The 24,791-nt window shown below is 49.1% G+C and overlaps 2 protein-coding genes across 2 annotated transcripts; both read right to left on the bottom strand.

Annotated features, from left to right (window-relative positions):
• Window positions 1-14,896: 14,896 nt before the first annotated feature.
• LOC125707862 (rho-related GTP-binding protein RhoB) lies at window positions 14,897-16,816 on the bottom strand. Its single transcript, XM_048975239.1, has one exon. The coding sequence runs from the start codon at window positions 16,642-16,644 to the stop codon at window positions 16,054-16,056; it is 591 nt and encodes a 196-aa protein (XP_048831196.1). The 5' UTR covers window positions 16,645-16,816; the 3' UTR covers window positions 14,897-16,053.
• Window positions 16,817-18,864: 2,048 nt separating this feature from the next.
• On the bottom strand, window positions 18,865-24,673 carry zmp:0000001267 (b(0,+)-type amino acid transporter 1). Its single transcript, XM_048975230.1, has 6 exons — window positions 23,875-24,673; window positions 21,853-21,986; window positions 21,283-21,412; window positions 20,935-21,059; window positions 20,076-20,163; window positions 18,865-19,619 (listed from the first exon to the last, which is right to left on the bottom strand). Exons 1-6 carry the CDS (start codon window positions 24,574-24,576, stop codon window positions 19,389-19,391), a joined length of 1,410 nt encoding a protein of 469 aa, XP_048831187.1. The 5' UTR covers window positions 24,577-24,673; the 3' UTR covers window positions 18,865-19,388.
• Window positions 24,674-24,791: the final 118 nt, after the last annotated feature.

The following is a 24,791-nucleotide window of genomic DNA, read 5'->3' on the forward strand; positions in this document are numbered from 1 at the left end:
GGTGGAGTCCTTTGTGCTGAGCAAGGCAGGGCTGTTTATACACTTTGATAGGACTGGAACCGGCAGAGGATTTGGCTGTGGATGTAACTCCCCCCCCCCCCCCCAAAACCTACCTGCAGCCCTCCCACACCTTCAATAACCTGAGGTGACTCCGGTCTCTTCGTCCCTGTATCCATATGCCCCCCTGCCCCCCCTCTCCGCACCCCTGTCAGCGGCTGTAATATGAGCACATTATTAATCTGTCACCCCCCCCCCTTGTGTGTGGTGGGTTTGGAGGGGTAATATACCACTGTAGTGCTGGGTCGAGTGGCACAGGATGCTGCCATCCATTGATCATCCAAGCCATCATCCAAATTTCCTCCCCAGTGAGATATGCTGAGGTTGTTTGCCACCCCCCCCCAACCCCCACCACTGTGCTTTCGCACTTTCTTGGGGGGGAATTTGTCTTCTGCATCTTACGTCAGTCTGGCAGGGAACTGGCCTCCAATTCTCCTCCTGAGTGCATGTAATACAGAACTAATTAATGCACTCGCCTGTGATTGTCCAGTGATTAGTCTAACAAAGAGGCGTTCATGGGACTTTCAAAGACCTCCCCAGAGGACAGGAGGGGCTCCTGTGTGGCACCCGGAACTTCTGCTCGCGTCTCTCCAGATAAAGCGCAGGACCCCGACATGCAAGCGGAGAATATGACTCTTCTGTCCATTGTGAAAGATAATTCTTACAAATCTGGTTGAAGGACTGGTTGGATCTTGAAAGATGGGTCTTGCGCAGGGTCTGGGAAATATTTTCTGGAAATGTTCCCCAGAACATTTTTGAAATGAGGTTGCCAGCCCATCTCAAGCACTCAGCTGGGAAAAAATAAAATGCAATGAAAACGAGGATTGAAAGAGAGAGAGAGAGAGAGAGAGAGAGAGAGGCGTACTGCTGTAGCCTGTAGCTGCTCTTATACTCAGCTGGCAATTTGAAGACATATTTATCACCAAACTACAAGTAAATAAACCCGGAGACAGTAAATGCTGTGTCTTTGGAGAGGCGTCTGATAGAAGTAGTTGGACAGTAAAGACGCCAGTAATGGTCTCTGCATTTCTTTGTTACAAAGTCCTTTCCCCAAAGTGATTTACAGTCAAGCAAATAATCAGTGCATTAAATGGCAGGCAGGGAAACAGCGGTCGCGGCTCGTAATCACATAAGTGCTGTGAGCAGCCAGCCGGGCCGCTGTCCATGTGGCACCCAGAGAAATATCACCCTGAAGTGCCGGGTTCCAAATGCCACCACTTACCAGCGCGCTCGCTGCCCACACTCCTGATCAGCGATCATTGCCGTTGTGCAGTCCTCCTAAAGTGATTTGCCGGAAAAGCATTTGGTTGACAAGGCTGGTATGTAGCTCAGCGAATTTGGGATCTGTGCTTAGGTCCAGGAGGTTGTGAGTTTGAACCCCCTAGCCAGTGGCAGAGTGATCCTATTACCAATGGAGACTTGAGCAAAAGCGTGCCGGACGCTGGCTGGCCCTTTCGACAAGGTCATCTGCTAGATCAACAGACATAATCAAAGAAGCATGAGTAAGGGGCAGTGGTGTTTTAATGGTTAGGGAAGCTCACTGGTAATTGAAAGATTGCTGGTTTGAATCCCCAACCTGCAAGGCACTACTGAGGTACCCTGAGCAAGGCACCACCCCCCCAGCACTGCTCCCCGGGCGCTGAATTAGCAATGACCACTGATCACTAAATTCAAATTCTAAATGCTGGAGGATGGATGGAATGTCCTTCTGCTTCAGAGAGCAGGGTGGGATTCTGTTACCAAAATGTCATGCATTTGGTGAAGGTATAAATTGAGAGCTGGGATACAACAGCAGAGGACTGATGGTATTTCAAGCAAAGGAAGCCGGGTCATTTCAAACTTTAGCCAGATCCTGTTGTAATTCCTTTGTCGTAGAATTAGCTGTGAGTCTATCAGGCGGGCTGTGTAATGGAGAGATGCAGAGATAAAGAATCCCGGTGAGATAATGGGCACACCTCTGCATATTCTGGTGGAAACGCGGAGCATAGCCTGACCGTTCTCCCGCTAACCCCAGCTATATTCACAGATGAAAACAATGCTTAGGAATTAGTTTGTAAATGCTGTTTTAGCATCTGCGAGTCAGAAGCTCATTACTGTTTTGCCCCTTAATAGCGGGCCACCCTGAAACAGAGGTTTCTTCTGGACAGGGGAGTGGAAATCACCTCATTTACTGGGTGATGATGTTATAATAGAGTGTATATTTGGTGTCTTTCGGAAAGACCCATCCATGCATTACCACATGGACAGTGGTCAGACCATCTGGATCCACAATAGTTTGAATTTTCAGATTCTACCCACAGATCTCAGGAACGGTCTGGGTGCTTCTATAATCGGACCCGACACCAGCGTGCACGAGGTTTCCAGGGCTGACATCATGATCTGTGGGAATGTGGCGGATCAGAACCACGTCCCGCACTGCCAATGTTCCATGCTTGGGGATGGCGACGGCAGGTAATCCGGGTCACGGTTCATGTGAGACGTCTGGGTTTGGGTCAAGGTGGCGAAAATGCATCTGGCAGGAAGCAGGTCGCGTTACGTAAGAGCATGTTATGGTTCTGTGAGGTTTGGTAAATGGGGACCGGAAGCGTTTTGTTCTGGTGGTACAGCGTTCCTGTTTGATCCCTTGTGTGCTACGTGAGTACAGAACACTGCTCTGTTTTCTCACAGGTGAAGGATGGCGTCTGTGACCTTCTCTTATGTAGAAGGCAAAAGGCTTGAAGCCCAAACCCTCCACTGCTGCTTCACTGGGGCCCACAAAAGGCTTGAAGCCCAAACCCTCCACTGCTCCTTCACTGGGGCCCACAAAAGGCTTGAAGCCCAAACCCTCCACTGCTGCTTCACTGGGGCCCACAAAAGGCTTGAAGCCCAAACCCTCCACTGCTGCTTCACTGGGGCCCACACAAGGCTTACACCTGAAACTTAAAAGATAGTTTACCTTCCTCCCCTAGCAGCCCCCCACCAGTTTTTGTTAACTTTTAATCATTTCAAATGTTAAAAATGATGTACTGTACCAGGCAGAAGTTTGGACACGCCGAGTCGCCTACAAAGGAGACTGATCGTGTCGCATCGCATGACCTGGCCACCTGACATGAACTCAGTAGAGGTTTTAGAGGAGTTAGGGTCTGCCAGTCCCTGGGGCGATTGGGCTTAAGGCCTTGCTCAAGGGCCCAATGGTAGGATCAGTCTGCTGACCCAGGGATTTGAACCCGCAACGTTCCCAACCCACAGAGCTGCCCCCCTCCTTTTTTATCAATGCATAATCCATGTTGTTTTACAGTGTTGATGTCTTTATAATTATTCTAAAAAGTAGAGAATAGTACAAATATAGCGTCCAAACTTATGAATGCGTATGAATGTGCTGTATATGACCTGTACTTTAGAACGATAGACTTTGCTCTATGTATACTGACCCCCAGGTCTCACACTGTCCTGTGAAAAGCCTCCTCAGTCACTCGCTGTCGGTATGTCACACCGCCGCCCTGGGGGTCATTATTTCATGCTGCTCTGTACCTGTGAGGCCCACTTGAATTTACTTGACTTTTTTTTGCACCCTGATTGGATGAACAGTTAATGAACACTTGAGCCCTATTAATTAAAAAGCAATAAGAAATCGTAAGACCCCCCCACCCCCCATCGTGAGAGCTGGCAGCCGCTCCTGTCCGCAGTCAGCCCAGCGTCTCCGTGTGGCCGGTGATGAGAGGCACCCTCACGAGCAGCCGCACGCCTGTCACGGTCAGTGCGATCTGGGGGGGGGGGGCAGGATTAATCAGCGAGGAGGAACGGAATGAAGCAAAATGCCAGCCGGATGGGGACAATGACGAAGAACAGAGATACGTGGAGAGTGTGTCAGTGCAAGATGGACGGGGATGATAAATTCCCTTTGGTTACTTTGGAGGGATGTTGCCCTGTGACACCCCCACCCTCGCCGCGAAGCTGCAGAGGTGGGCCAGAGTAAAACCCGGCGGGTGTGGGGGTCACCCCCAGATTCACATAGAGGTTAAATCTCAGTCACTAGGGGCCCAGATGGAAAATCGCATCCAGATAAACCATAAAGAAAGCCGATTCTTCAGAGGGATGAATTAGCCCCACCCAGCTCTCGGCAGGAGGGGGAGTAAGTGTCAGGAATCTGCAGGTGATGCCTCTGCATTGTCCATTAAGGCAACCCCCCCCCCCCCACCTCGGCTGCGGAGATATCGGAGTGGGGGGGGTGGGGGTTCATGGCAGCTGACCAAGCACCTCTCTGCATTTCTCATGCAGTGAGGAGTAGATTTTTCCACAGAAAAGTATGAGATGATAAAAAAAGGCTTTATGTGTCAGGTTTCACAATCACTGGGGAGTCGGATTCGCAGGGTTTGAGGCTTTGAGTGATTTAAATATGATAATTAGATTTTAATTGCAGTGAAATGGGGGTCAAAAGTGTCACCTGACCTTACTGGAGCCTCAGAGAAGGATGATGATGATGATGATGATGATGGCGGCCATTGTCACGGTTCTGGTGACTTGTTGCCCCCCCCCCCCCCCCCCCCATATGCAGTGGGAAACAGCAACACACCGCAGATGTTTCCCTCCCCCACAGAATCCTGTGATCTCTTCAGGCTCACTTTGCCCCCCCCACCCCCCAAAGTGCCCAACCTTTCCTCTACTTGGAGTGAGCTGCGTCTTTTCTCTCAAATGAAATGATTATTCTGTTTATTCGGCTCTCGCTGGCGTTTCCATGGCTTTGGAGCGGCGCCGGATCTTTCCGCCTGGTGAGTTTTGATCTTCTCCTGGATGCCAAGAGGAGAGACACTCCAGACGCCCCTGACAGACTGGAGCGGCCCAAACGGGCCGGGAGCCCAGTGCCTCTGTGCTGAGCTGCGTGCATAACCAACGCACCAGTGACTTTCTGGGAATCCCGGGGCCGACTCGCCGTCCTCTTCCTGCCGGAATATTCCGGTAACCCGTCTCGTTGCCACATCCCCTTCACATGCACACGCAAACACAGCCTGCAGCCATGCAGCTGCAGTCCTCTCTTCCGGAGGGTTGGAGGAATCGTGAGTCTGAGAGAGGATCAAACTTCAAATGAGGGCAACAGGCGTATCCAACACACAGCCTCACACTGATACACACGCACACAGCCTCACTGATACACACGCACACACACACACGCACACAGCCTCACTGATACACACGCACACACACACACACACACAGCCTCACTGATACACACGCACACACACACACACACAGCCTCACACTGATACACACGCACACAGCCTCACTGATACACACGCACACACACACGCACACAGCCTCACACTGATACGCACGCACACACACACGCACACAGCCTCACACTGATACGCACGCACACAGCCTCACTGATACACACGCACACAGCCTCACACTGATACGCACGCACACACACACGCACACAGCCTCACACTGATACGCACGCACGCACACACACACGCACACAGCCTCACACTGATACGCACGCACTCACACACACAGCCTCACACTGATACACATGCACACACACACAGCCTCACACTGATGCACACGCACACAGCCTCACACTGATGCGCACGCACACAGCCTCACACTGATGCGCACGCACACAGCCTCACACTGATGCGCACGCACACAGCCTCACACTGATGCGCACGCACACACACACAGCCTCACACTGATACGCACGCACACACACACAGCCTCACACTAATACGCACACACACACAGCCTCACACTGATACGCACGCACACACACACAGCCTCACACTGATACGCACACACACACACACAGCCTCACACTGATACGCACACACACACAGCCTCACACTGATGCGCACGCACGCACACACAGCCTCACTGATACGCACGCACACACACACAGCCTCACACTGATAGTCACACACACACACACACACACAGAGGCTTGAACTGAAAAATGTTTTGGAGAAATGTAGCAGTTAGACAAATCAGCATGAAGTGGCCAGTCTCCGGGGGGGGGCGGGGGGGTAAAAGAGTGAATGATGGATATCTTCCTAGGCATCCACCAGGAAGGATACCTTCCCCCCCCCCCAGGACGTCTGAGCCTCGGACAGTGGAAAGGGGATGGTGGGAGTTCTGAACTCTGTTGTTAAACCATCTGCAGATCATTCATGAAATGGATGCTTTGGGTGCCTGTTGTCAGACACTGAGTGGTTTTGTTTGCAACCTTATTCAGTTTTGTCTTGCTAATTTGTGAGATGAACACAATCCATTGTCTGGAAACAGATGTGCCTAAAATCAGCCTCTTTCTCTTACACGGGTCGTGCCCCAAGACCCCCTTCCTGGACTTCGTAGCAGAACTTCCCCTGAGCAAGATCCAGACCCTTGTGTGAGTCAGACTCGAGGCCCAGGCTTCGCACATTTACGCAGGCCTTCAACCCAATCACTAAACCAGAAAACATCCAGAGAAATGCTACTTCATTTATGTTGTTTCAGTTTAAAAGGAGAAGCAATGATTTTAATGCAAGACTTATAAGTGCTTATAAGTGGGCTAAGTCACTCATAATTACACTACATTCTGATAAAGCACTCTTTGCTCTGTGTAAATGGTTAAATTCAGTTGGCTGAGGCTTTGGGAGCCAGCAAAAATGAAAAGGTAGGGATAAAGGTTTAGTCTGAAACATGTTAAACGATGAACACTGATTAACAGCAAAACGTCAGACTGATTAACACACTCATCTTATACTTAATGTAAGTAATAGGCAGCAGAAATCTGTAGTGGGCAGTTTCTACCATTTTTACTTTTTCCTATCGATCTTGTCATGGACTCTGGATCCAAGCCTCAAACGATCTTAATGATGGTTTAGAGATGGTTTCCACCTCAGATACCACAACAGTAGGGTGACCACATGACTCTTTTGGGACCTAAAAATTCCTGAAATGTCTGAGATTGCGCTTTGTTTCCTGATGATATTTGCTTTCTACAGTCAGAATACCTTCCCATATTTGCGTGGTGTTAACGCCTCTCTTTGTGTCCTGCCCCTGATGGTCACCCTAAACAACGGAGGCTAGCGAAGAGATGATTCAATGCTGTTTAAATGCACGTACTGCGGTTGTCCAGCAGGTGGTGTTGTGGTTAATAGCACAAAGTCACGATTAGAGTTAGACGTCACATGTCCAGGCACATCTGGTGCTGCTACCATTGACACACCATCCACATGTTCCCGGCGTTCCCGGTGTTCCTGTTCATCTTTGTTGGAGGTTTTTGCTGCAGTCTGCTCCCACTGTGCCCTGTGACTCGCGTGAGGAGGGTGAATTCATGCTATACTGCCCCCTGCCAGGTAAATCGGCCTCTGACTCCTGTTCCTGCCGAACTCTTCCTTTTGTTGATCTCCACAGTGACACGTGGGGGAGCCCAAGTTCGCCTCACCGGTGGCCCTTTTCGGTGCCGTTCTGCCGGTCGGTCTCCTCATTCCGCATTTATTAACCGCCACCGGGGAGGAAAGGAAACGCCCCCTCCCAGCTCTGCTCCGTTTATTCCAAGGATGAGTGTGAATGCTCAGCACAGAGCTGCCATCCTTAGTGACAGACAAGCACAGACAGAGGGAGCGTTAAATTATCCTTGGAGGAGCTGGGGGATTTGGGGGTTGGGCTGGTGGACAGAGATGTAGTAGCTTCAGAGCTCCAGGTCCTAAATTGACTGGTGAGCAGAGAAATCGTAACTAATTCCCTACACATGAAGGCAAACAGCTGTAACACCCCGCTACCTTTCACCAGGACATTCAAATTTAAGGAAGCCAGCTGAATGTAGAACATTCCAGAAGGCACTGATCTGCAGGTCTCCTGGTCAGCCACAGGGGGCGCTGTGTTTTCGTCCCTTCCTGTTTTTGAGCTGCAGACTTCCACTCTGACGAAGCCCAGAGACGTTTCCCGTTGGTGTTGTGCCTTGCAGGCTATTGTACTTCTTCCCGTAAAGCTAACATCCTTCCATTGTAGGGGATGGTTATTTTTACGTAGAAACACAGAGAAGTTCAGATGACCGACTGGCCCTTAAGATCTCACTGTAGCAGCCGTATGAGTTAGAGATGCCCTCGCATAGAGGAGCCTCCCCCCCATCTCCCCAGCTGTAATCTATTTCGTCACATTCATCACATTCCGCTTTCTCCAAGCTGGAAATTGTGTGGCATTGTACCAACCCAATGTCAGGCACTTTTCATGGAGCTGCAGTCGAGGCTGATTGCCTCACATGGGTCTCAGAGGGGTCAGCTGACACCAGTCTCCGTTTTCCGTAAATCTACAACGTTGCAGCATGATTTTCTAAGGGGGAAATGCTTTGAAGCAGTGTAGCTGCAGAAGGGACCGGCTGTAGTGAACATACCAGGTTCTTCTAGCTGGGGCCTTTCCTGGGCCTCTTCGGAATGCCGTTATCGGAGGTAAACAAACTCGCCGGCCTTCCCTTCTGGCCTACCTGGCCGAGTGCCACCGTCCCGTGGAAGGAGAAAAGAGAGAGGTTGCAGCAAGGGAGACCTGAATAGGTAGATTGTAAGCAAATCAATCTTTCTCTATACAAATAATACATCTTCCACACGAGCTGGACCTTGAGATCCATTTCACCATCTTGTGGCTAATGCATTTATTCTGAGTGGAATCAATAACCGTCCATGAACCAACAAAATCATGAATAGATGAAGAAAACGGATGAGCCAAGGGCTGAAATTAGAAAGGGCGGCCAACACGCCTCCGCAAAAAGGACAAATGCTGACCTCTGGTTCACATGGACCCCCCAGCCACCCCCAGCCTCCGCTGAATATGACTTTCCAGACTGATTGATGTGACACACACTTGTGGTGATTATTTGTTGTCCGACTCTCTATTTCTGTTTTGGGAACGTTCTGAAAGTCTAGCCACAGTGTTTCTGCCCTTCATATCATTGGGGGGTTAAGGGTAGGACAGGATAACACTTGGGGTCACCTTCTCATTTCGGGGGGGGTAAATCTCCCTGCTGATGCTGTAGCTGGAACGCAGTACCATGCAGAGTCATCGCTACTGCGCAGCCCGACACTGGATCTCCCCGAGTGGGTCGGCCAGCGATTAGGGGATTCCTCCCTTTGCAGTTTGTCTTTTTTTCTCCATCAGACAGGCCCTGAGCCGCCACGTTCGGTGGCAGTATGAATGCGGGGGGTTCACAGGCTTCAGCTTCTGTATGGAGCACATCTCATCTGATGAGCAAAATGCAAATTTCCAATAAAAAGTATTGAGCTAGGTGTGAGTGTTTGTCGAGGGCTGGTGATTTTGTGCAGGCGATGAGCTGGACACCCGAGGAGCTGACTGACTCAGCACTGTTCATGCTGCCCTGCGGCTTTCAGGACCCCCATTTCCTAACGCCTCCTGAATTCAGGCTCTCCACTTTTTCCGATGTCTCTAAAGAGGGCCTTGTTTCACGTTTTAATGGTGAGCGGCGATTCCCTGACTGTCCCGCGGCACCCGGCCCGCCTGTCTGAGCCCAAAACAGAAAGCCACTGTGATCTATACTGTCCAATCCATTTAAACCTGAAACGCTGGCCTGTTCCCAGCCCATTACTGGTGCCCCCCCCCCCCCCCAAAAAAAAAGACCAAATCCATTCTGGAGCGTCGCATTGTTCTGGCAATGCGAATTGCAGCTTTGTGTTGTCAAAGGAAGCACTTTGAAAAACAGAGAAACTGGAGAATTAAGTTTGACACACAACAGCTTCTTCTGTCTGTATGGGGATGGTCTGTCTGTGCACATTTAAATTATAATACCTGTTATTTTCGCTTGCTGAGTGTGTGTGTGTGTGTGTGGGGGGGGGGGGTTATGTTTGTATTACATTGTGGGGACCATTTTCAGATCTGTGAATGCAATCAAGAAATTAAAAATGCCAGAAGTCACGTATTTTGTTTGGTTACTTATGGTTAAAGGTACGGCAGGGTGGGGGTTAAGGTCGTCATGTTGGGATTAGAGATTTCCCATAGAAATGAATGGAGAGTCTCTGCAAAGATATAATTACAAACCTGTGTGTGTGAGGGTGTGTGTGTGTGTGAGGGTGTGTGTGTGTGTGTGTGTGTGAGGGTGTTTTTCTCGCCCAGAAAATGGCTACTGTAGACGCCCTCATTAGTCTGGAGAGTCTTTGCACCTTGGGCCTTTGGGAGCTGGGAACATGGACAGAATACTTACAGTGTTTATACAGGACTAAGACAAACACCCTGCTGGCGTTGCCATGGGAACCGGCAACTCTCTTTGTCTCTAGAAAAGTCATAAAGAGTATTCAGCACCCCATTGGTCTACAGTTCTGCCTTGTCTGGTGTCCCAGCGTAGATCTGTAAAGGGAGGTTGCAGTCCAGAATGGGCTGGCCGCGTCTTATGATGAGTTCGCTGTGGTGGTGGGGGAGGGGGGTGGTCAGAAGTGCGACCCTATCCCATCATGGTGATTACCCAGCTGTGCGATGCTGTGTTTCTGATTTAATCCCCCCCCCATGAAGGAGTTTACCACCTCCTGGCTCCACGGGGAGAGAATGGACATCTTTGTGTTCTGAGAAAGACCCGTGTCATGTTGGTCAATGGCCTCAGGCATGCGATGTCACATGACGATGTCACATGACGATGTCACATGATCAGTCTGTTGGAGCCGCTGTTTCATAGGCAGAATGACTCTCAACATCTGTGAGAGGAAGTTTACCAGCTGGGGTTCTGAACACCTTCATCCATGAGTGTCAGCGTTTCTGTCTGATGGATGGCTGAGGAAGGCTCCTCATCAGGGGTGGAGCCAGACCTCGTACAAGGGGATGGCTGGATTAAACCTAGAGGGTTCACTGGGGGAGGGGGGCTTGGCTATCCCTGCTCCTCACTGGTAATCAGTCTGCATGTCTCCCAGTACAGGCAATGTCTGCTACACACTGTTAGAAATAATGGCAACAAAGGGCATAAAATGATCACCTGTGTCTGAGTAGGATCTAGATAAACATGAAGTGAACGAAATCAACAGAAGAAGCAGCATGAATGAGTTCCGTGTCCCACAGCGCTGACATTCACATGTTCTCAGCTAGGTCCTCTTCCTGAACCTCTAACCAGCAGAAGCAGGTGTAGAATAGGGGAAATATTCAGTGATATTGTTCAGTGATTAGTGGTGGTGCCTGTTTGTGTGTGTATTCAGTTTGGTTACTTATTGTTAAGTTTAGGGCTGGGTGGGGGTTAGGGTTGCTGGGATTAGGGTTTTGCCCATAGAAATGAATGGAGAGTCCCCACAAAGATATGAGTACAGGTCTGTCTGCCTGCATGCGATCAGTGTCCTGCCATGATCGTCCGCTCCATCCCTGTGCCACGCCCCCCTCGCTAACCTTCTGTGCATTCATCGTGTTTACCAGCTGTTTCATTTTGCTGTCATTAGTCCTACGTATTTAAGTCTGCATTAGGTAAGTTGTCGCCAGTCCGGTCATTAACGTCCATCCTGTTTCTGTGTCGTGTTCCTTGTTCTATGATTAAAATCCTTCGTTCGCCCAACTTCCTGGCTCTGACTGCTGCTTCCTCGCTCCGTGCCCCAGCACAGTCTCCACAATCGGTGTGTTTTAACTGCCTGCTTAGGGAGAGACATCTGCCCCAATCAGGAGAAAGACCCTTAGATGTGGGAGGCCTCTGCCCCCCCCCAGTGCCCTTCCCTCACCGCTAATTACCCCGCCGAGAAAAATGCACATTCATCATCTACTCCTCAGGTAGTACTTACATTTAGGAGATGTACCTGATTTATATTTGAATATGATCTATTGTGTGTGTGTGTGTGTGTGTGTGTGGGGGGGGGGGGGTTAGAGAGAGAGAGAAACAGCCCAGTAGTGAATTAGAGGCACAACTGGGCATCGGGGGTGCTGGGGTCGCTTGTGGTCTCTCTTGTTTACTTCTCTGAGGCTGGTCGTACTGCTCGAAAGGGTGATACATAAATGATCAGGCAGGCAGCAGAAAGCAGCATAAAGTAGGTCAGCTCCTATTACCTCACCCCACCCCCAACAACCTGCACCCTGAAAATTTGCCCAGCAACATGGTTGCTGCTTCAGAATTGAGGAGGGTAAGACCAAACTTAACACACTTTCCGGAGGAGTTGGGCGCGTGCCCTCGCAGTCGTGCGGCCCTCTGCTGCTTCTCCCGAGAGAGATGTCAGCTCCTTTTCATCGAAACTGCATCTTTAAAGACTGCAAGCCTTTAATCAAAATGCTAGAAACTTCTGTTTAGCTGTGCTTAATGTAACTATATCCAGCATTTAGTCATGAATAGGATTAAAAGATTTTGCCAGTTGTTCCTTGGGAAAAAAACAGTAATTATGTGTTTTATGTCTTATTTGCCAAATGATGTTTGTTGCAGCTTTAGGGTTCCTGGTGTGCTTGTGTTCTGCTGAAGTTCACGTCACAGAGAGCCAAAAGGAAGCCGGCAGACAATTCCAGGGAAAAGGGGCAGGGCGACACCTGAGGTGATGTCTTTAAACGCAACACTAAAATATGGACAGTAAAAACACACGAAAGAGGCGTGTGGGGAAAATCCAGCAGGACCCCCTTAGCTGTAATCGGCTGAGACTTTTAATGCCTAAGTGAGCAGTTAAACCGACCGACTGAATGTTTCTCGGCTGTGGGCTGAATGACAGCTTCCCCGCACGCTTTTGTTCAGTCAGAGTTACTGCATGAGTCTATTTTATTTTTGAAATAACTCTTGGTAGTTCCCCTTCTGGGGGTGTCTGGGTGTAACATGGCCTGTCCTGATCCCGGTTCCTGCTAATGAAAGCCTCTTCCTCCCCCACTATTTTCCCTAACCCTAAACATAACCTGCTCCACTACATAATGGACTAATTCAGGGGCAGAACGCCCCCCCCCCCCCCCCACGCCGTGCAAGGACAGGAAAGAGAACAAAAGGCTGCAAACTCTTATTACTGCTGATATGACTATTATTACTATGGCCATTGTTGTGTTATTATGTATCTAAGAGGGGTAAGGTTAAACAGAATCACTTTATGTGCAGCAGCCTGCTGGCCTGGAGCTGGGCAGCGCTGCTGCTGATTGGCTGTCTTGTCATTGCACTGCATGATGGGACAGTGTCCCTGCCCAGGCATGTCAGAGCACGTGGAGGGAACAAACCTATTAGCTGATAAATAGTGAACGGCAGCATTTGTGTATCTTCGGCTAACCAGCTGTGTTCTTTAGCAGTAACCAATGCCTTTGCTCCATGCATTGCACTTCTTCCATAACGACTTTGCACCTTTGGTGCAAACGTCTATAGTTACCCTTGATACTCCCTGCCGTGGGCCTCTACCAACCCTGTAACCGGTGATGGCTCTCATGCTTAGCAGATTGACATGAGTGCAGATACACTTGGCAGTAAAGACTGGGTGTGTCGACAAAAAAGCATAATAGAGTTAGGGATGGTGTGCTTTGGAATCCCTCAAAACATTCGCGTTACGCAGCAAACACGCCAGCCCTGCGCGGCCGAAGACCTGGCGGATTTGACTGAGGTTGATCGGGGTTTTGTAAATTAAAAACTAAATCGCAAAGAACGGGACATCAGAGCGGCGTCTCGGAAGAGCGGCAGAGGTTTGGGAATCGGGAATAACAGAAGGGCAGGCCTTGTCGCTTCCCCTCACAGTAGGAAAAATAACTTTATCTGCTGGTATATTTGGTTTTACGAGAGTGAAAATATTCTATTTATAACTGCAGAGCTGTGCTGATCTTAGATTAGGGGGATAGCTTGTCAATGTTGCCAAAGGCTGGGTTTTTAGACTTGGGTGGGATATAAAGGAAAAGTTCAGAAACTCCCCAGGAAAGGTTGCCTGCACACACCCTTGTTAGCCCATCCTGAGTGGGGGGACGTGGGGCTTTGCAACCTGATGTTAATGTTCTGTCTCAGGTGCCCATTTTGACTGGTCTGTCTGGCACGGAGTCATGCCCTGAGCCTGAAGAACGCCCAGGGGTTCATGTGACCACGTGAGAGGGGGCCGCGGCCGGAAGGAAAGGGTTTGCTTCTGCCCCATAGGCCTACTGAGTGAGATTTTGGCATCGGGACCTTAGATCCTCGTGTGCTCCATGACAAGGCCGACCCAGACTGCTTCTGGTTACAGGCAGCTAAGTTAAATGCAGAACAGTTCTAGTGGTAGGAGGAAAACATGTGAACAACCGCTGAATAACTGACCGTGTGTGTGTGTGTGTGTGTGTGTGTGTGAAAGAGAGGCAGAAGTCAGGAAGGGAGCCCTGGATCTCTGCCATGTCACAAATGTGGGAGACACTGCATTTTTCGCAGTCAATCTCAGTCTGAGGCTCACAGCTCCCCCCTCCCAACAGAAACCCTCCCATCCTGCACCTCGGGCAGAGTCTGGAGCTCCTGACCTAATCACACACCCTCCGCATGAGCCAGCAGAGGGAAAGTACGACAATCACTGCACTGACCCAAGTGAAGCTTTTCGGCATTAAGAAAACCAGAAACAAGCCTCAACAGGCAGCCACATTATGGTTAATGCCTATTAACAACTCCGCACCACAGCCACAGACTACTGCAGAAACTGCTTTTCGAAGGAAAAAAGAAAACGTTTTTTTCCTGAGTTGGATCGTAAAACCCTTACAAAGCCGAAGAGAGAGACGGGCGACTGGAGGCGCTGGGACCCGGCGGACTCCCGCCCGCTGCCCCACCCCTGCAAACAAAGACCCTCAGTCTGCCTTATGTGCCCCCAACAGGATATTTTAATTCCCTTACATTACCATATAAAACCAATTTGCGGCTAATACTAAGTCAAAAATTAGCTCGACTTTAAGACTTATATAATTCCCCGTGATTTGTGTACATGCAACTCAGTAAGCAATAATAAATGCAATCACAAGTTGTCAGTTGATGGAAATTAACAATCAAGGCTTTAATTTAAACATTGAATACTTTGTTTGGCAGAATTTTACACACAGCACGTCGCTTTGTAAACATCCCATAAGTCTTTGTATGCATTTACGTCCTTTTAAACAAAGAAAAAATCCTTTGAACTACAGGCATTAAGACGTAAAAATATTATTGAACAATTTAGATATTGAAAAAACCCCTCTGCAGTAGACAGAGCAGAACATTTCACACAAAGCTTGGTGGGATCGCTTCTGGGCGCCAGTTCCCACGCCGCCGTGGTCAGCTAGGAGAAAAAAGTACGGAAAACAGCCTCTTTCCAAGGGTTTTTCAGAAACAACACAAATGAGCACGTCGTTTACAGAGCACACACGCTTTCTAGGTGCCACAACGTATAAATGCTGATGTCGAAGAGCCTTGAGCAGCATCTAGACTTTGTGCAAAATGGAAGTAAAGAAAGGGGGTGCTGCGCTCAGCAAGGGCCAGTCGCTCGCTCCGTGTCGCCCGTCGCAAACCGCCGAAGGTCTAACGAGGGACCGAGACCAAGCCGGCCGTGAGAAACGCACCGTTAACAAAAGACTGTCCGTTTAGAGTCACGCCGGCCGCCTCCGCCCAACCCGCTTTTTCAATTCCCCATCCCGACTTTAATATTACTGCTGCGATTATTTTACTGGATACAGAAGTTTGTCGCCCTCAAAAAAACAAAAAAAAAAAAAAACACGTTCCTTCCCCGACGGGACTTTGCGTCTTTCGTGCCCCCCCGGTTGGATCTGTCCCCATGTTCTCGACATTCAAACGGGACGGAGCAGCAGCCAGGCATTCAGAACCCCCCCCCCCCCCCCCCCCCCCCCCCAACACCCCACAGAGTCACCTGGCGTTTGCGAAGCCTGTCCAACCAAAGCAGTATATATATATATATATATATATAAAAACGAAATTAACTGTTGGCTGTCACTTCTCGATGGGTCTGTCACCTCCAGCTACCCGAAGGATGTTTATGCATCACCCCTCGCCCCCCCCTCCCCAGTGTACCCCAAAGGTCTGCTGGTGGGGTCCCTCTGCCCCGCTTTCATGAGTCTTGGCACAGATCGACGCCGGAGCATCAAATGCCCCATCACTTGTTCGGTTCGTGGTTGTCAGCGGTCAGTCCAGCAGTTTCACAGCAACTTGCAGCAGTTGACGCAGCCGCCCGACGGCCTAGAGCGTTTCTGCAGGGCGGCCCGGGTCGCCGTCTCGAAGACCTCCCGGACCCCGTCCTTGGTCTTGGCCGAACACTCCAGGTAGTCGTAGGCGCCAATGCGCACGGCCATGGCCCTGCCGTCCTCAGTTTTCACCGGCTCCTGCTTCATCCGCGACAGCTCGTTCCTGACATTCTCGTCGTTGCGCAGGTCCTTTTTGTTGGCCACCAGGATTATGGGCACGTTGGGGCAGAAGTGCTTCACCTCGGGCACCCACTTCTCGGGGATGTTCTCCAAAGAATCCGGGCTGTCCACGGAGAAGCACATAAGGATGACGTCGGTGTCCGGGTAGGAGAGAGGGCGGAGGCGGTCGTAATCTTCCTGGCCGGCCGTGTCCCAGAGAGCCAGCTCCACCTGCTTGATGTCCACCTCGATGTCCGCCACGTAGTTCTCGAAGACTGTGGGTACGTAGACCTCCGGGAACTCGTCCTTACTGAAGACGATCAGCAGACAGGTTTTTCCGCAGGCACCGTCCCCAACCACCACCAGTTTCTTACGAATAGCGGCCATTTGATCTGTATATATATTCAAGGGACAGTAACAGCTAAACCACTATAAAGTGTTGCTTTTAAGATGCGATTTACAAATCTCTATAATGAATCTTTCATACAGCAGAAACACTCGACTAGGTACAAAACACACCGCCAACACCACCCAGCAAATTCGCGACGAGTACAGGACCCGTTAGCTTTTAAAGAGTCCAGCCGCTTTCCTAATATAGCCATCCAATAGCATGAAGAAGGATGATGTCACCGTTTCAAATAGAAACTTTGATAGGCTCCACAGTCCTATTGCATGCGTGTGGGTGGAGTTATCCTATTCGCCACGAGGACTTGAGCCGACCTGAAAGCGAGTCCGGGACCGAGAACTGCGCAGACGCGAACATGAAGAGTTTGGGAACGAAATGAAAGGGTACACGCGGTACAAGAAACTGCCACGCTATTTATGTTCTACATGCAGTAAATACACCGAGTCATTTAGCCAGCCGCAATAAATGAAATCCTGTCTAATGCCATATTTTATATTTAAGCCCATAGTTTTATGATAAATGAGTAATAATGAGTGCTTCCAATGTTCATATATATCGTCGTTTTGCTGGTTTATGTCTTGATACAGATCCGGTAGATTGTTGTTTCACTGTGATTTTTGACATCCGAACCGGTAAATCGGTTTGAAAAATCACTGTGGTGTCATTCTGGTACACTGCAGCCAATCTGTTACTAATGTAATAAGTAATGGCAACGCAGTTGGGACAAAGTGATGAATTCTGTTATGGTTTCAAATGGAAATTCTGCTCTAGGGTGTCAAAATCCCTTTCCACAATCTCTGTTAAATGTGCGTAACCATGCTGAGTTACGGATCTCGACGGGAGAGGATATGTCAAAAATCCAGATTCATGAAATATGACTGTTGTATGCGGCAAAACTAATAATTTTTGCCCATAGTACTGCGTGTATTTTTATCATTTAAATTAAAAACAGACGTTCAAATTCCTGTCCCTAATCACAGTCCTTTTGTTTAGTTTATCCGCAGACAAACGTTTTCATTTGACTTCAGCCTTGATTCACACGCAGGTGCGATGCGATTTCAGCGCCACCCAGCGGTTACTACGCCTGTATGCAGCTTATATGGTAACCTTCTTTCTGTCTAATCTGAACAATACTGCGATAGATATGCACCTATATTTATACAAAAAATCTTAAAATGTCGATAAATTGTTTTAACTGACGAATAACCGTGTCTGACTTTTGTTGTTTTGTTTTATTCTGGGCGGGGGGTTGCCACCCAGGAATGATTTGCGTTGCCGGTCGCACCTTTATCCGTGCGTTGCGGACCTCCGTGCCGATTTAGGTTTTCTGGTGTTAATTATTAGTATAATGTACAAAGGAGTGCCGCCCTGTTTACTGGGAGGCAGATGACGCGTTTGGGCGGTATCCGCGCTGAATCCCCGCACCTTCGCCGCCCAAGAGTATACAAAGGCTCTCTGCTTGTATTTCCAACCTCCTATTGTGCTTGGATAAGTATTACTGCTGAAAACAGAGAGTGTCGTTTACGCAGATGAAGAAGAAAGGCTGGTGAAAAGGTCAAGGTGGATCAAACTGCAACTTCCTAGTATCTGCTGCATGTTATTCGTCACTTATTGTAGTGATCTGTTAATGGCCGATGCAAAAATGCAATTTTATTTATAGATTAATATGAAATTTTATGAAACCTGGCAGGGCTGGTCCTGGGTGTTCTGGAGCTCTATGTGAGATTTTAGGGAGCAGCCCCCCCCCCTCCCTGCCATTGAACAGCAAAAAAAAAAATAATAATTTTTATACAAAACAATCATCAGCACAATGTATCTGGCTACTAACTAGCTAAGTTGTGTCTGTTTCACAAGAGAAGTAGTGGAATATAAAAACGAGTGTAAATAACTTTGAGGTACAGAATATGTGAGGCAAAGAGGGTCATTATATGCAAATGTAATTTTGCTGGGTTTCACCTCTGGGTTTTTGCATGTGTTCTGATGCAAATCACTAACTAAATGACACGGACCACGCTGCAGTGTGACTGTAGTGACTTTCTGCAGCCGGCATTGTTAACACCTTAATACAGGAGGTAGCATGGTGCGGCTCCAGCAGAGGGCCTACGTTTGCATTAATCTGCTTGACTCGGTAGACTTTTGTCCAAAGTGGCTACTGCATCACACTGATACAAAGAGAGAGCGGCAGACAGGAAGAACATGGGTAATTAGCAGGAACATTTCATTTTCAAAGAGATTTTGGCAATGATAGACATGAGAAAAACATTATGAATGGTCAGGGAAAATTATGTAATGATGGTGTGGTAACTAGTTACTGAGCAGATTCACTAGGAAATTTTATGCACTAAATTATTTCAGAACGTTGTTCTATAACATTAAAATGGCAAATTTGATGCTTTATGTGTTAGCAGCCTCTACTTTCAGTCTCTGTCAGGTTTTTGTCTGCTGGCTCATTACAAGTTTTTGTCTGCTGGCTATATATAGATTTTTGTCTGCTGGCTCATTACAGGTTTTTGTCAGCTGGCTATATATAGATTTTTGTCTGCTGGCTCATTACAAGTTTTTGTCTGCTGGCTATATATAGATTTTTGTCTGCTGGCTCATTACAGGTTTTTGTCTGCTGGCTCATTACAAGTTTTTGTCTGCTGGCTATATATAGATTTTTGTCTGCTGGCTCATTACAGGTTTTTGTCTGCTGGCTCATTACAGGTTTTTGTCTGCTGGCTCATTACAGGTTTTTGTCTGCTGGTGCAACCTCGAGGATGAGCTGAAGGAGCATTGTGAGCCGGTCCAGCAGTCCTGGGCACAGCTTGTAGTGGATGAAGGGCACATAGATGATGATGCCGCTGAGGATGAAGAGGGTGACGTACAGGTATTCGATCTGCGGGTCGTCAATAACGGGTGCCAGCACCAAGAAGATTGCGGCAATGAGGACCAGGATGGGAATGGCGATGGGCACCTGGCAACACACGTGGTAGGGGGTTCAGCAGGGGATAGAAGAGAGTGGGAATGGGTTGCACGCGGAAGCCTGCTAGCTGGAATAGATACTCTATTAACACTGAAGGAAATCAAAGGTTTACGGTAACACAGTACACACATGGTTGGTTGGATAGGTGGTTGGTAGGTGGGCAGGTAGCTATCTAGTTCGGTAGAATTGCTGACAGTAAAAACGACATTTACACATTAATAGACAGTAACAGTACAAAGAATGTCAAGGAAATTATTGTATGTAATTCTGTAGTAATGGCTCAGGAATAAACAGTATTGCACTGTGGGTATTACATAGTAAATGAATGAATGTCCTGTGAACATGTCTAAGCGGTTCTGGTCCATTCAGCCCTAATCGCTCCTATCATAGTCGCAAAGGCGTCCTCCCACCAGTGGAGGTCACTGAGGAGTTTCAAGGCACTCCCACCTTGTATGGCCTGGGCAGCTCGGGTTTCTTGACTTTGAGGTAGAGCAGGCCAGACACAGTGATCCCGTAGAAGAACCAGGCTGTGAAGCTGCAACAGTGGTCAGACAGGGCGTGAGCAAAGGCATATGGGCGCCTCAAGGAAGCCAGTAAGTGCAGGGCTGTTGGCCTCATAACCTGCCAGTAGGGGCAGCACAGAAGCCAATTATCCTCCCTCATTAAATTATTCTGCACACCTGCTATCTCATTTAGCATTTTAGCATGTAGCTTATTTGCATTTTCTTTAAGAAATGTTCCCTGGGCCGAGTCAGTGGGTAGCGTGGTCACGTATGGTTAAGGTTAGGGCTGGGTCGGGGTCAAGGTCGTTATGTTGGGATTAGGGTTTTCCCCATAGAAATGAATGGAGAGTCCCCACAAAGCCATAATTACAAACCTGTGTGTGTGTGTGCGTGTGTGTGTGTGTGTGTGTGTGTGTGTGTGTGTGTGTGTGTGAACATTCTCTTTCACCACTTCCATCCCTGAAGTAGCTGTAAGTTTTACTGACACAACCAGGTCTGTAAACGGATAATAAGCCAACAACAGGGCACATGGTCATGCCTGTACCCTGATCTATAGCCATTGTTTATCATATGATTTATAAAGGGCTAGTAACACTTTATTACCTCATATCTCGGCCAGGCGTTATAAAATTATCCAAAACCGAAAAATCTGGTTAAATTGTAACAAGTCAGGGTCCTTTTTGGTGATTCAATCATAATCATTTTTCATGTTAGAGCTTCTCTTACATTCTGCCTCTTGGAATTACCCCAGGTCCGTCCATGGTGTGTTTCCCAGGTTGTCCATGAGAGGTCAGCGCACTTACCTGAAGAAGTTGATGATGCTCTGGAAGTCCCCGGGAATCAGCACCAGCAGTGCGATGGTGGTGGTGAAGATGAGGGCTGGTGAAGGGGTGAGTCTACGGACATGTGCCATAGCCAGGATATCAGGCTAGACAGAGAGCATAGGAGCATGAGATGGGCCATGGACCTGGCCTGCCTGGACCTGGCCTGCCTGGACCTGTCCTGCCTGGACCTGGCCTGCCTGGACCGGGCCCAGGTGTGTTTGTGCAGATGATACTGAATCTCTTTTAATGGCATCATGCACAAGGACCTGGAATTCATCCTAGCCTTCGGCTCTGAGGTCCCCAAAATTCAGCCGGCATCATGCTCACCATGTGCCCCTCCCGAGCTGCCACAAAGCACACACGGCCTCCGCTGAAGAAGGTGCCGTTCAGGGACCCGAAGGCAGACAGAGCGGCCGCCACGGACATCACCACACCCCAGCTGCCCAGAACCTTGTTCCTGTTGTTCCGGTGGAAAATACATAGCATAACAAAGCACAGTTGACCAATTAGAAGCCAATATGGACCAGAAACATAGTAATGTTAACAAAAAACATGGTAATGTTGACCAGAAAGTAGTGGTTGTGACTGATAAGGTGGTAGTGTTGACTAACAAGATAGCAGAATTGACCAGTAAGATGCCAGAGTGAAAAGGAGATGGTGATGAGTAACAATCAGGGTGTGGACATGTAAGGGGGCAATGTTGACGAATAACAAAGAAAAGTTGACCAGTAGTTGGCAAGATGGAAAGTTCAGTGCAGTGGTTTGGACGAGCAGAACAGCAGTTTGAATGAACACAGTGTGATCTTGAGAGCAAGACTAAAGGGCCAGAGGCTGAATGGAGCTCGCAGTGTCTGATGCGGAGCAGCACGGCCCTTTCTGAGAGTGTGACGGCCTTACCCCCAGGTGACAGCCACAGCGCTGGAGGACATGAGCTCCTGCGGGGTCATGGCCGCCAGGTAGCTCACATTCACCAGCAGGTAGAGCACGGTGACCATGGGTATAGCGATCATGACTGCTCTGGGGAGGTTCACCTGGGGAGAGAGTGTGTGGGGGGGCATTAAATCACAAATACAGTTGGTGAGAGTTTCAGGTAACATGCCATAGCAACCGTAGTGCTAAAGTGCATCATTGTTACCCATGTCTAGCCAGGTGAACGGCTCTGGTGTGCAAGTCGAGAGTCATGCATGAGTCACGCTGGCTAAGCATGTCAGGAACAGTGCCTCTGTGTGTGATTAAGCGCTTGTGCGTTCATGTGGTTCTTCGCCGCCAGCTCAGTGAGTCAGCACTGGAGTGAGTGAGCTTCATATGAGGAGTCACTGCCTGACTCCTGAGCTTCATATGAGGAGTCACTGTCTGACTCCTGAGCTTCATATGAGGAGTCACTGCCTGACACTGCCTGTCACTGCAGAATGACACCCCAAAGCTCCTGTCTGAGGGCCCGTGCTGCTCCCCGAGGCCACAGAATGACACCCCAAAGCTCCTGTCTGAGGGCCCGTGCTGCTCCCCGAGGCCCCAGAATGACACCCCAAAGCTCCTGTCTGAGGGCCCGAGCTGCTCCCCGGGGCCCCAGACTGACACCCCAAAGCTCCTGTCTGAGGGCCTGTGCTGCTCCCCGAGGCCCCAGAATGACACCCCAAAGCTCCTGTCTGAGGGCCCGAGCTGCTCCCCGGGGCCCCAGACTGACACCCCAAAGCTCCTGTCTGAGGGCCCGTGCTGCTCCCCGGTGCCCCAGAATGACACCCTTAACCCTCTGGAGTCGACGGCGATGCCGCTTATGTTTCTTGTGTATTTCACTCGCTGAAATCTTATTGTACAATCTTAAAAATCACACTGACTAAATCCATAATCTGTCTTCTTTTCAAAACGGCAATTGTCGGAAGTATTAAATTTTTTTAAATGAGGTTAAATCGGCAAAAAAGCAAACCATGTCACCTTTCTTTGTTTTACCTGCATCGGGGGCGTGTAGTGCCGCCCTCACCTGAAGATCACTATTCGCATTATAAATAGTCGCATTTCCGCGTATTCAAACCGCATTCGCATGGTAATTAGATGAACAGCGCAGCGGTGAAACGCAATCCAGATACATCCCCATCAGCGCCATAAAAGGGGGGGGATGTGGCCAGGTGTGAATGGCTCATGCATACACATGAGAGCTCCTACATATTCAATGAAAGGAGCATAGAAATAGTGATGTGAGTTCGGTTTTTCTTATTTATTTATCCAACTGAATATTGTAACTACACCATTTAGTCATCTTCAGCTTACTATGTATTTTTATAATGTTTCTGCAAGTGTTCCAAACTGCATTTTGAAGTCTATACTTTGATGTCAAATTACAAACTTAACATAAATCTGACATATTAAAAATATATATTAAGATTAAGATGAGTTTAATGCCAAAACAAATATATAAGAAATTATTTATTTGCCATGAATTAAGTTTATGATACTGAATGAAATGTGTGACCATGCCCCAGTCAGTGAGGGCGTGTCCCCTCCCCCTAGACCCCAGAGGGTTAAACATGCAGTTATTTATTATGGTTCTGATGACGCATGTCACTGACTTATTTACCTTTTAGAGGCTTCAATCATTACATCTCTCCTGTGATTTTAGCGACAAGGAAAATCCCACATCTGGGGTGTTTCTCGCCTTGATTTGGAAGTCACCGAGCATCACGGGAGACCCTTGTACCACTCCTGGTGCAGCTGCGTGGTCTCCATCAAGCCTCACTGAAGTGGCCCCATTGCGTTTATCTTACTGTATTGCAAATGTCAACCATATCAAAGGTTTCCTGGAAACAATTTTGTTTCACACACCTAACAGTAAAGCAGGAAGCATTTATTAAAAGAGTTTTCTGACCTGCATCTTGCTGACATTAGCTGTCGGGCAAATGGATGGTCACGTGCCAATGGTGTTACCTCAGGTTGCTTCAGCTCCTCGATCACGTAATTCAGGTTGTACCAGCCCGCATAGCACCAGAGGCCTTGGTAGAGAGCGATTCCTATGAGGTTCACCTCCAGCCGGGTTCCCCCAAAAGCATTCTGGAAGCTTCCAATGTGGCCCTGGGCCAGAATTACCATCCCCCCAACGAGGATGATGAAGAGGGCCGTCATCTTTGCTGCCAGGAAGAGAACCTGGATGGACAGGCTGAGGCGGACGCTAAGCACGTTGATGGTGGCCACCAGTAGAAGGCACGTCATGGCCGTGCACTTCACCACCACTTCTGGGGGGGGGCAGTCTGAGTAGAAGGGGCCCAGGATGTACTGCGCGAAGCTCAGGGCCGTCGCCGCCATCCCCGAGGGCTTGACAACCAACGTGAAGGTGAAGGCCACCAGGAAGGCAGGCGGCTTGCCGTAGATGCGCAGCACGTAGATGAACTCCCCCCCGGACTCCCTGAAGAGGGTCCCCAGCTCAGCGAAGCACAGGGCCCCCATCATGGCCACCAGGCCGCAGAACAGCCAGATCAGCAAGCTGGCCCCCGGGCTCCCCACGTCGCGCAGCACGAACTGCGGCGAGATGAAGATGCCGGAGCCGATCATGGTGCCCGCGATCAGTGCCACCGCGCCCAGCAGGCCCACCTCCCGCTTGAGCGCCAGCTTCTCCCCCGTCTTTCCGTCCATGGCCCCTTCGGCTTGTCCGATATGCGAACCAGCCGTCTCTTAATGCTGTTTTTACACCAAGACAGACTCACTACATGAAGATCAAATGTCAATTATAATAAACAAGTAAAGCAGGGCTTCAGTGTCCAAAGTTCCCAGTTAATATTAACTCTGACATGTGTTAATATGTTTTTATTGCCGCGCCAATGACTGCCTGGAGTCACTGCATTGAGCCA

The sequence above is a fragment of the Brienomyrus brachyistius genome, chromosome 14 (assembly GCF_023856365.1).
Source record: "Brienomyrus brachyistius isolate T26 chromosome 14, BBRACH_0.4, whole genome shotgun sequence".
Taxonomy (NCBI): Eukaryota; Metazoa; Chordata; class Actinopteri; order Osteoglossiformes; family Mormyridae; genus Brienomyrus; species Brienomyrus brachyistius.

What these genes read in the sequence shown, in the direction of transcription:
- LOC125707862 (XM_048975239.1), bottom strand. Translation starts at nt 16,644, where the DNA reads ATGGCCGCTATTCGTAAGAAACTGGTGGTGGTTGGGGACGGTGCCTGC.
- zmp:0000001267 (XM_048975230.1), bottom strand. Translation starts at nt 24,576, where the DNA reads ATGGACGGAAAGACGGGGGAGAAGCTGGCGCTCAAGCGGGAGGTGGGC. An exon ending in CAGCTCGGGAGGGGCACATG is followed by an intron (nt 21,060 to 21,282) that starts GTGAGCATGATG and finishes CTCTCTGTCTAG; the next exon opens with CCTGATATCCTGGCTATGGC. An exon ending in AGCTGCCCAGGCCATACAAG is followed by an intron (nt 19,620 to 20,075) that starts GTGGGAGTGCCT and finishes GTGTGTTGCCAG; the next exon opens with GTGCCCATCGCCATTCCCAT.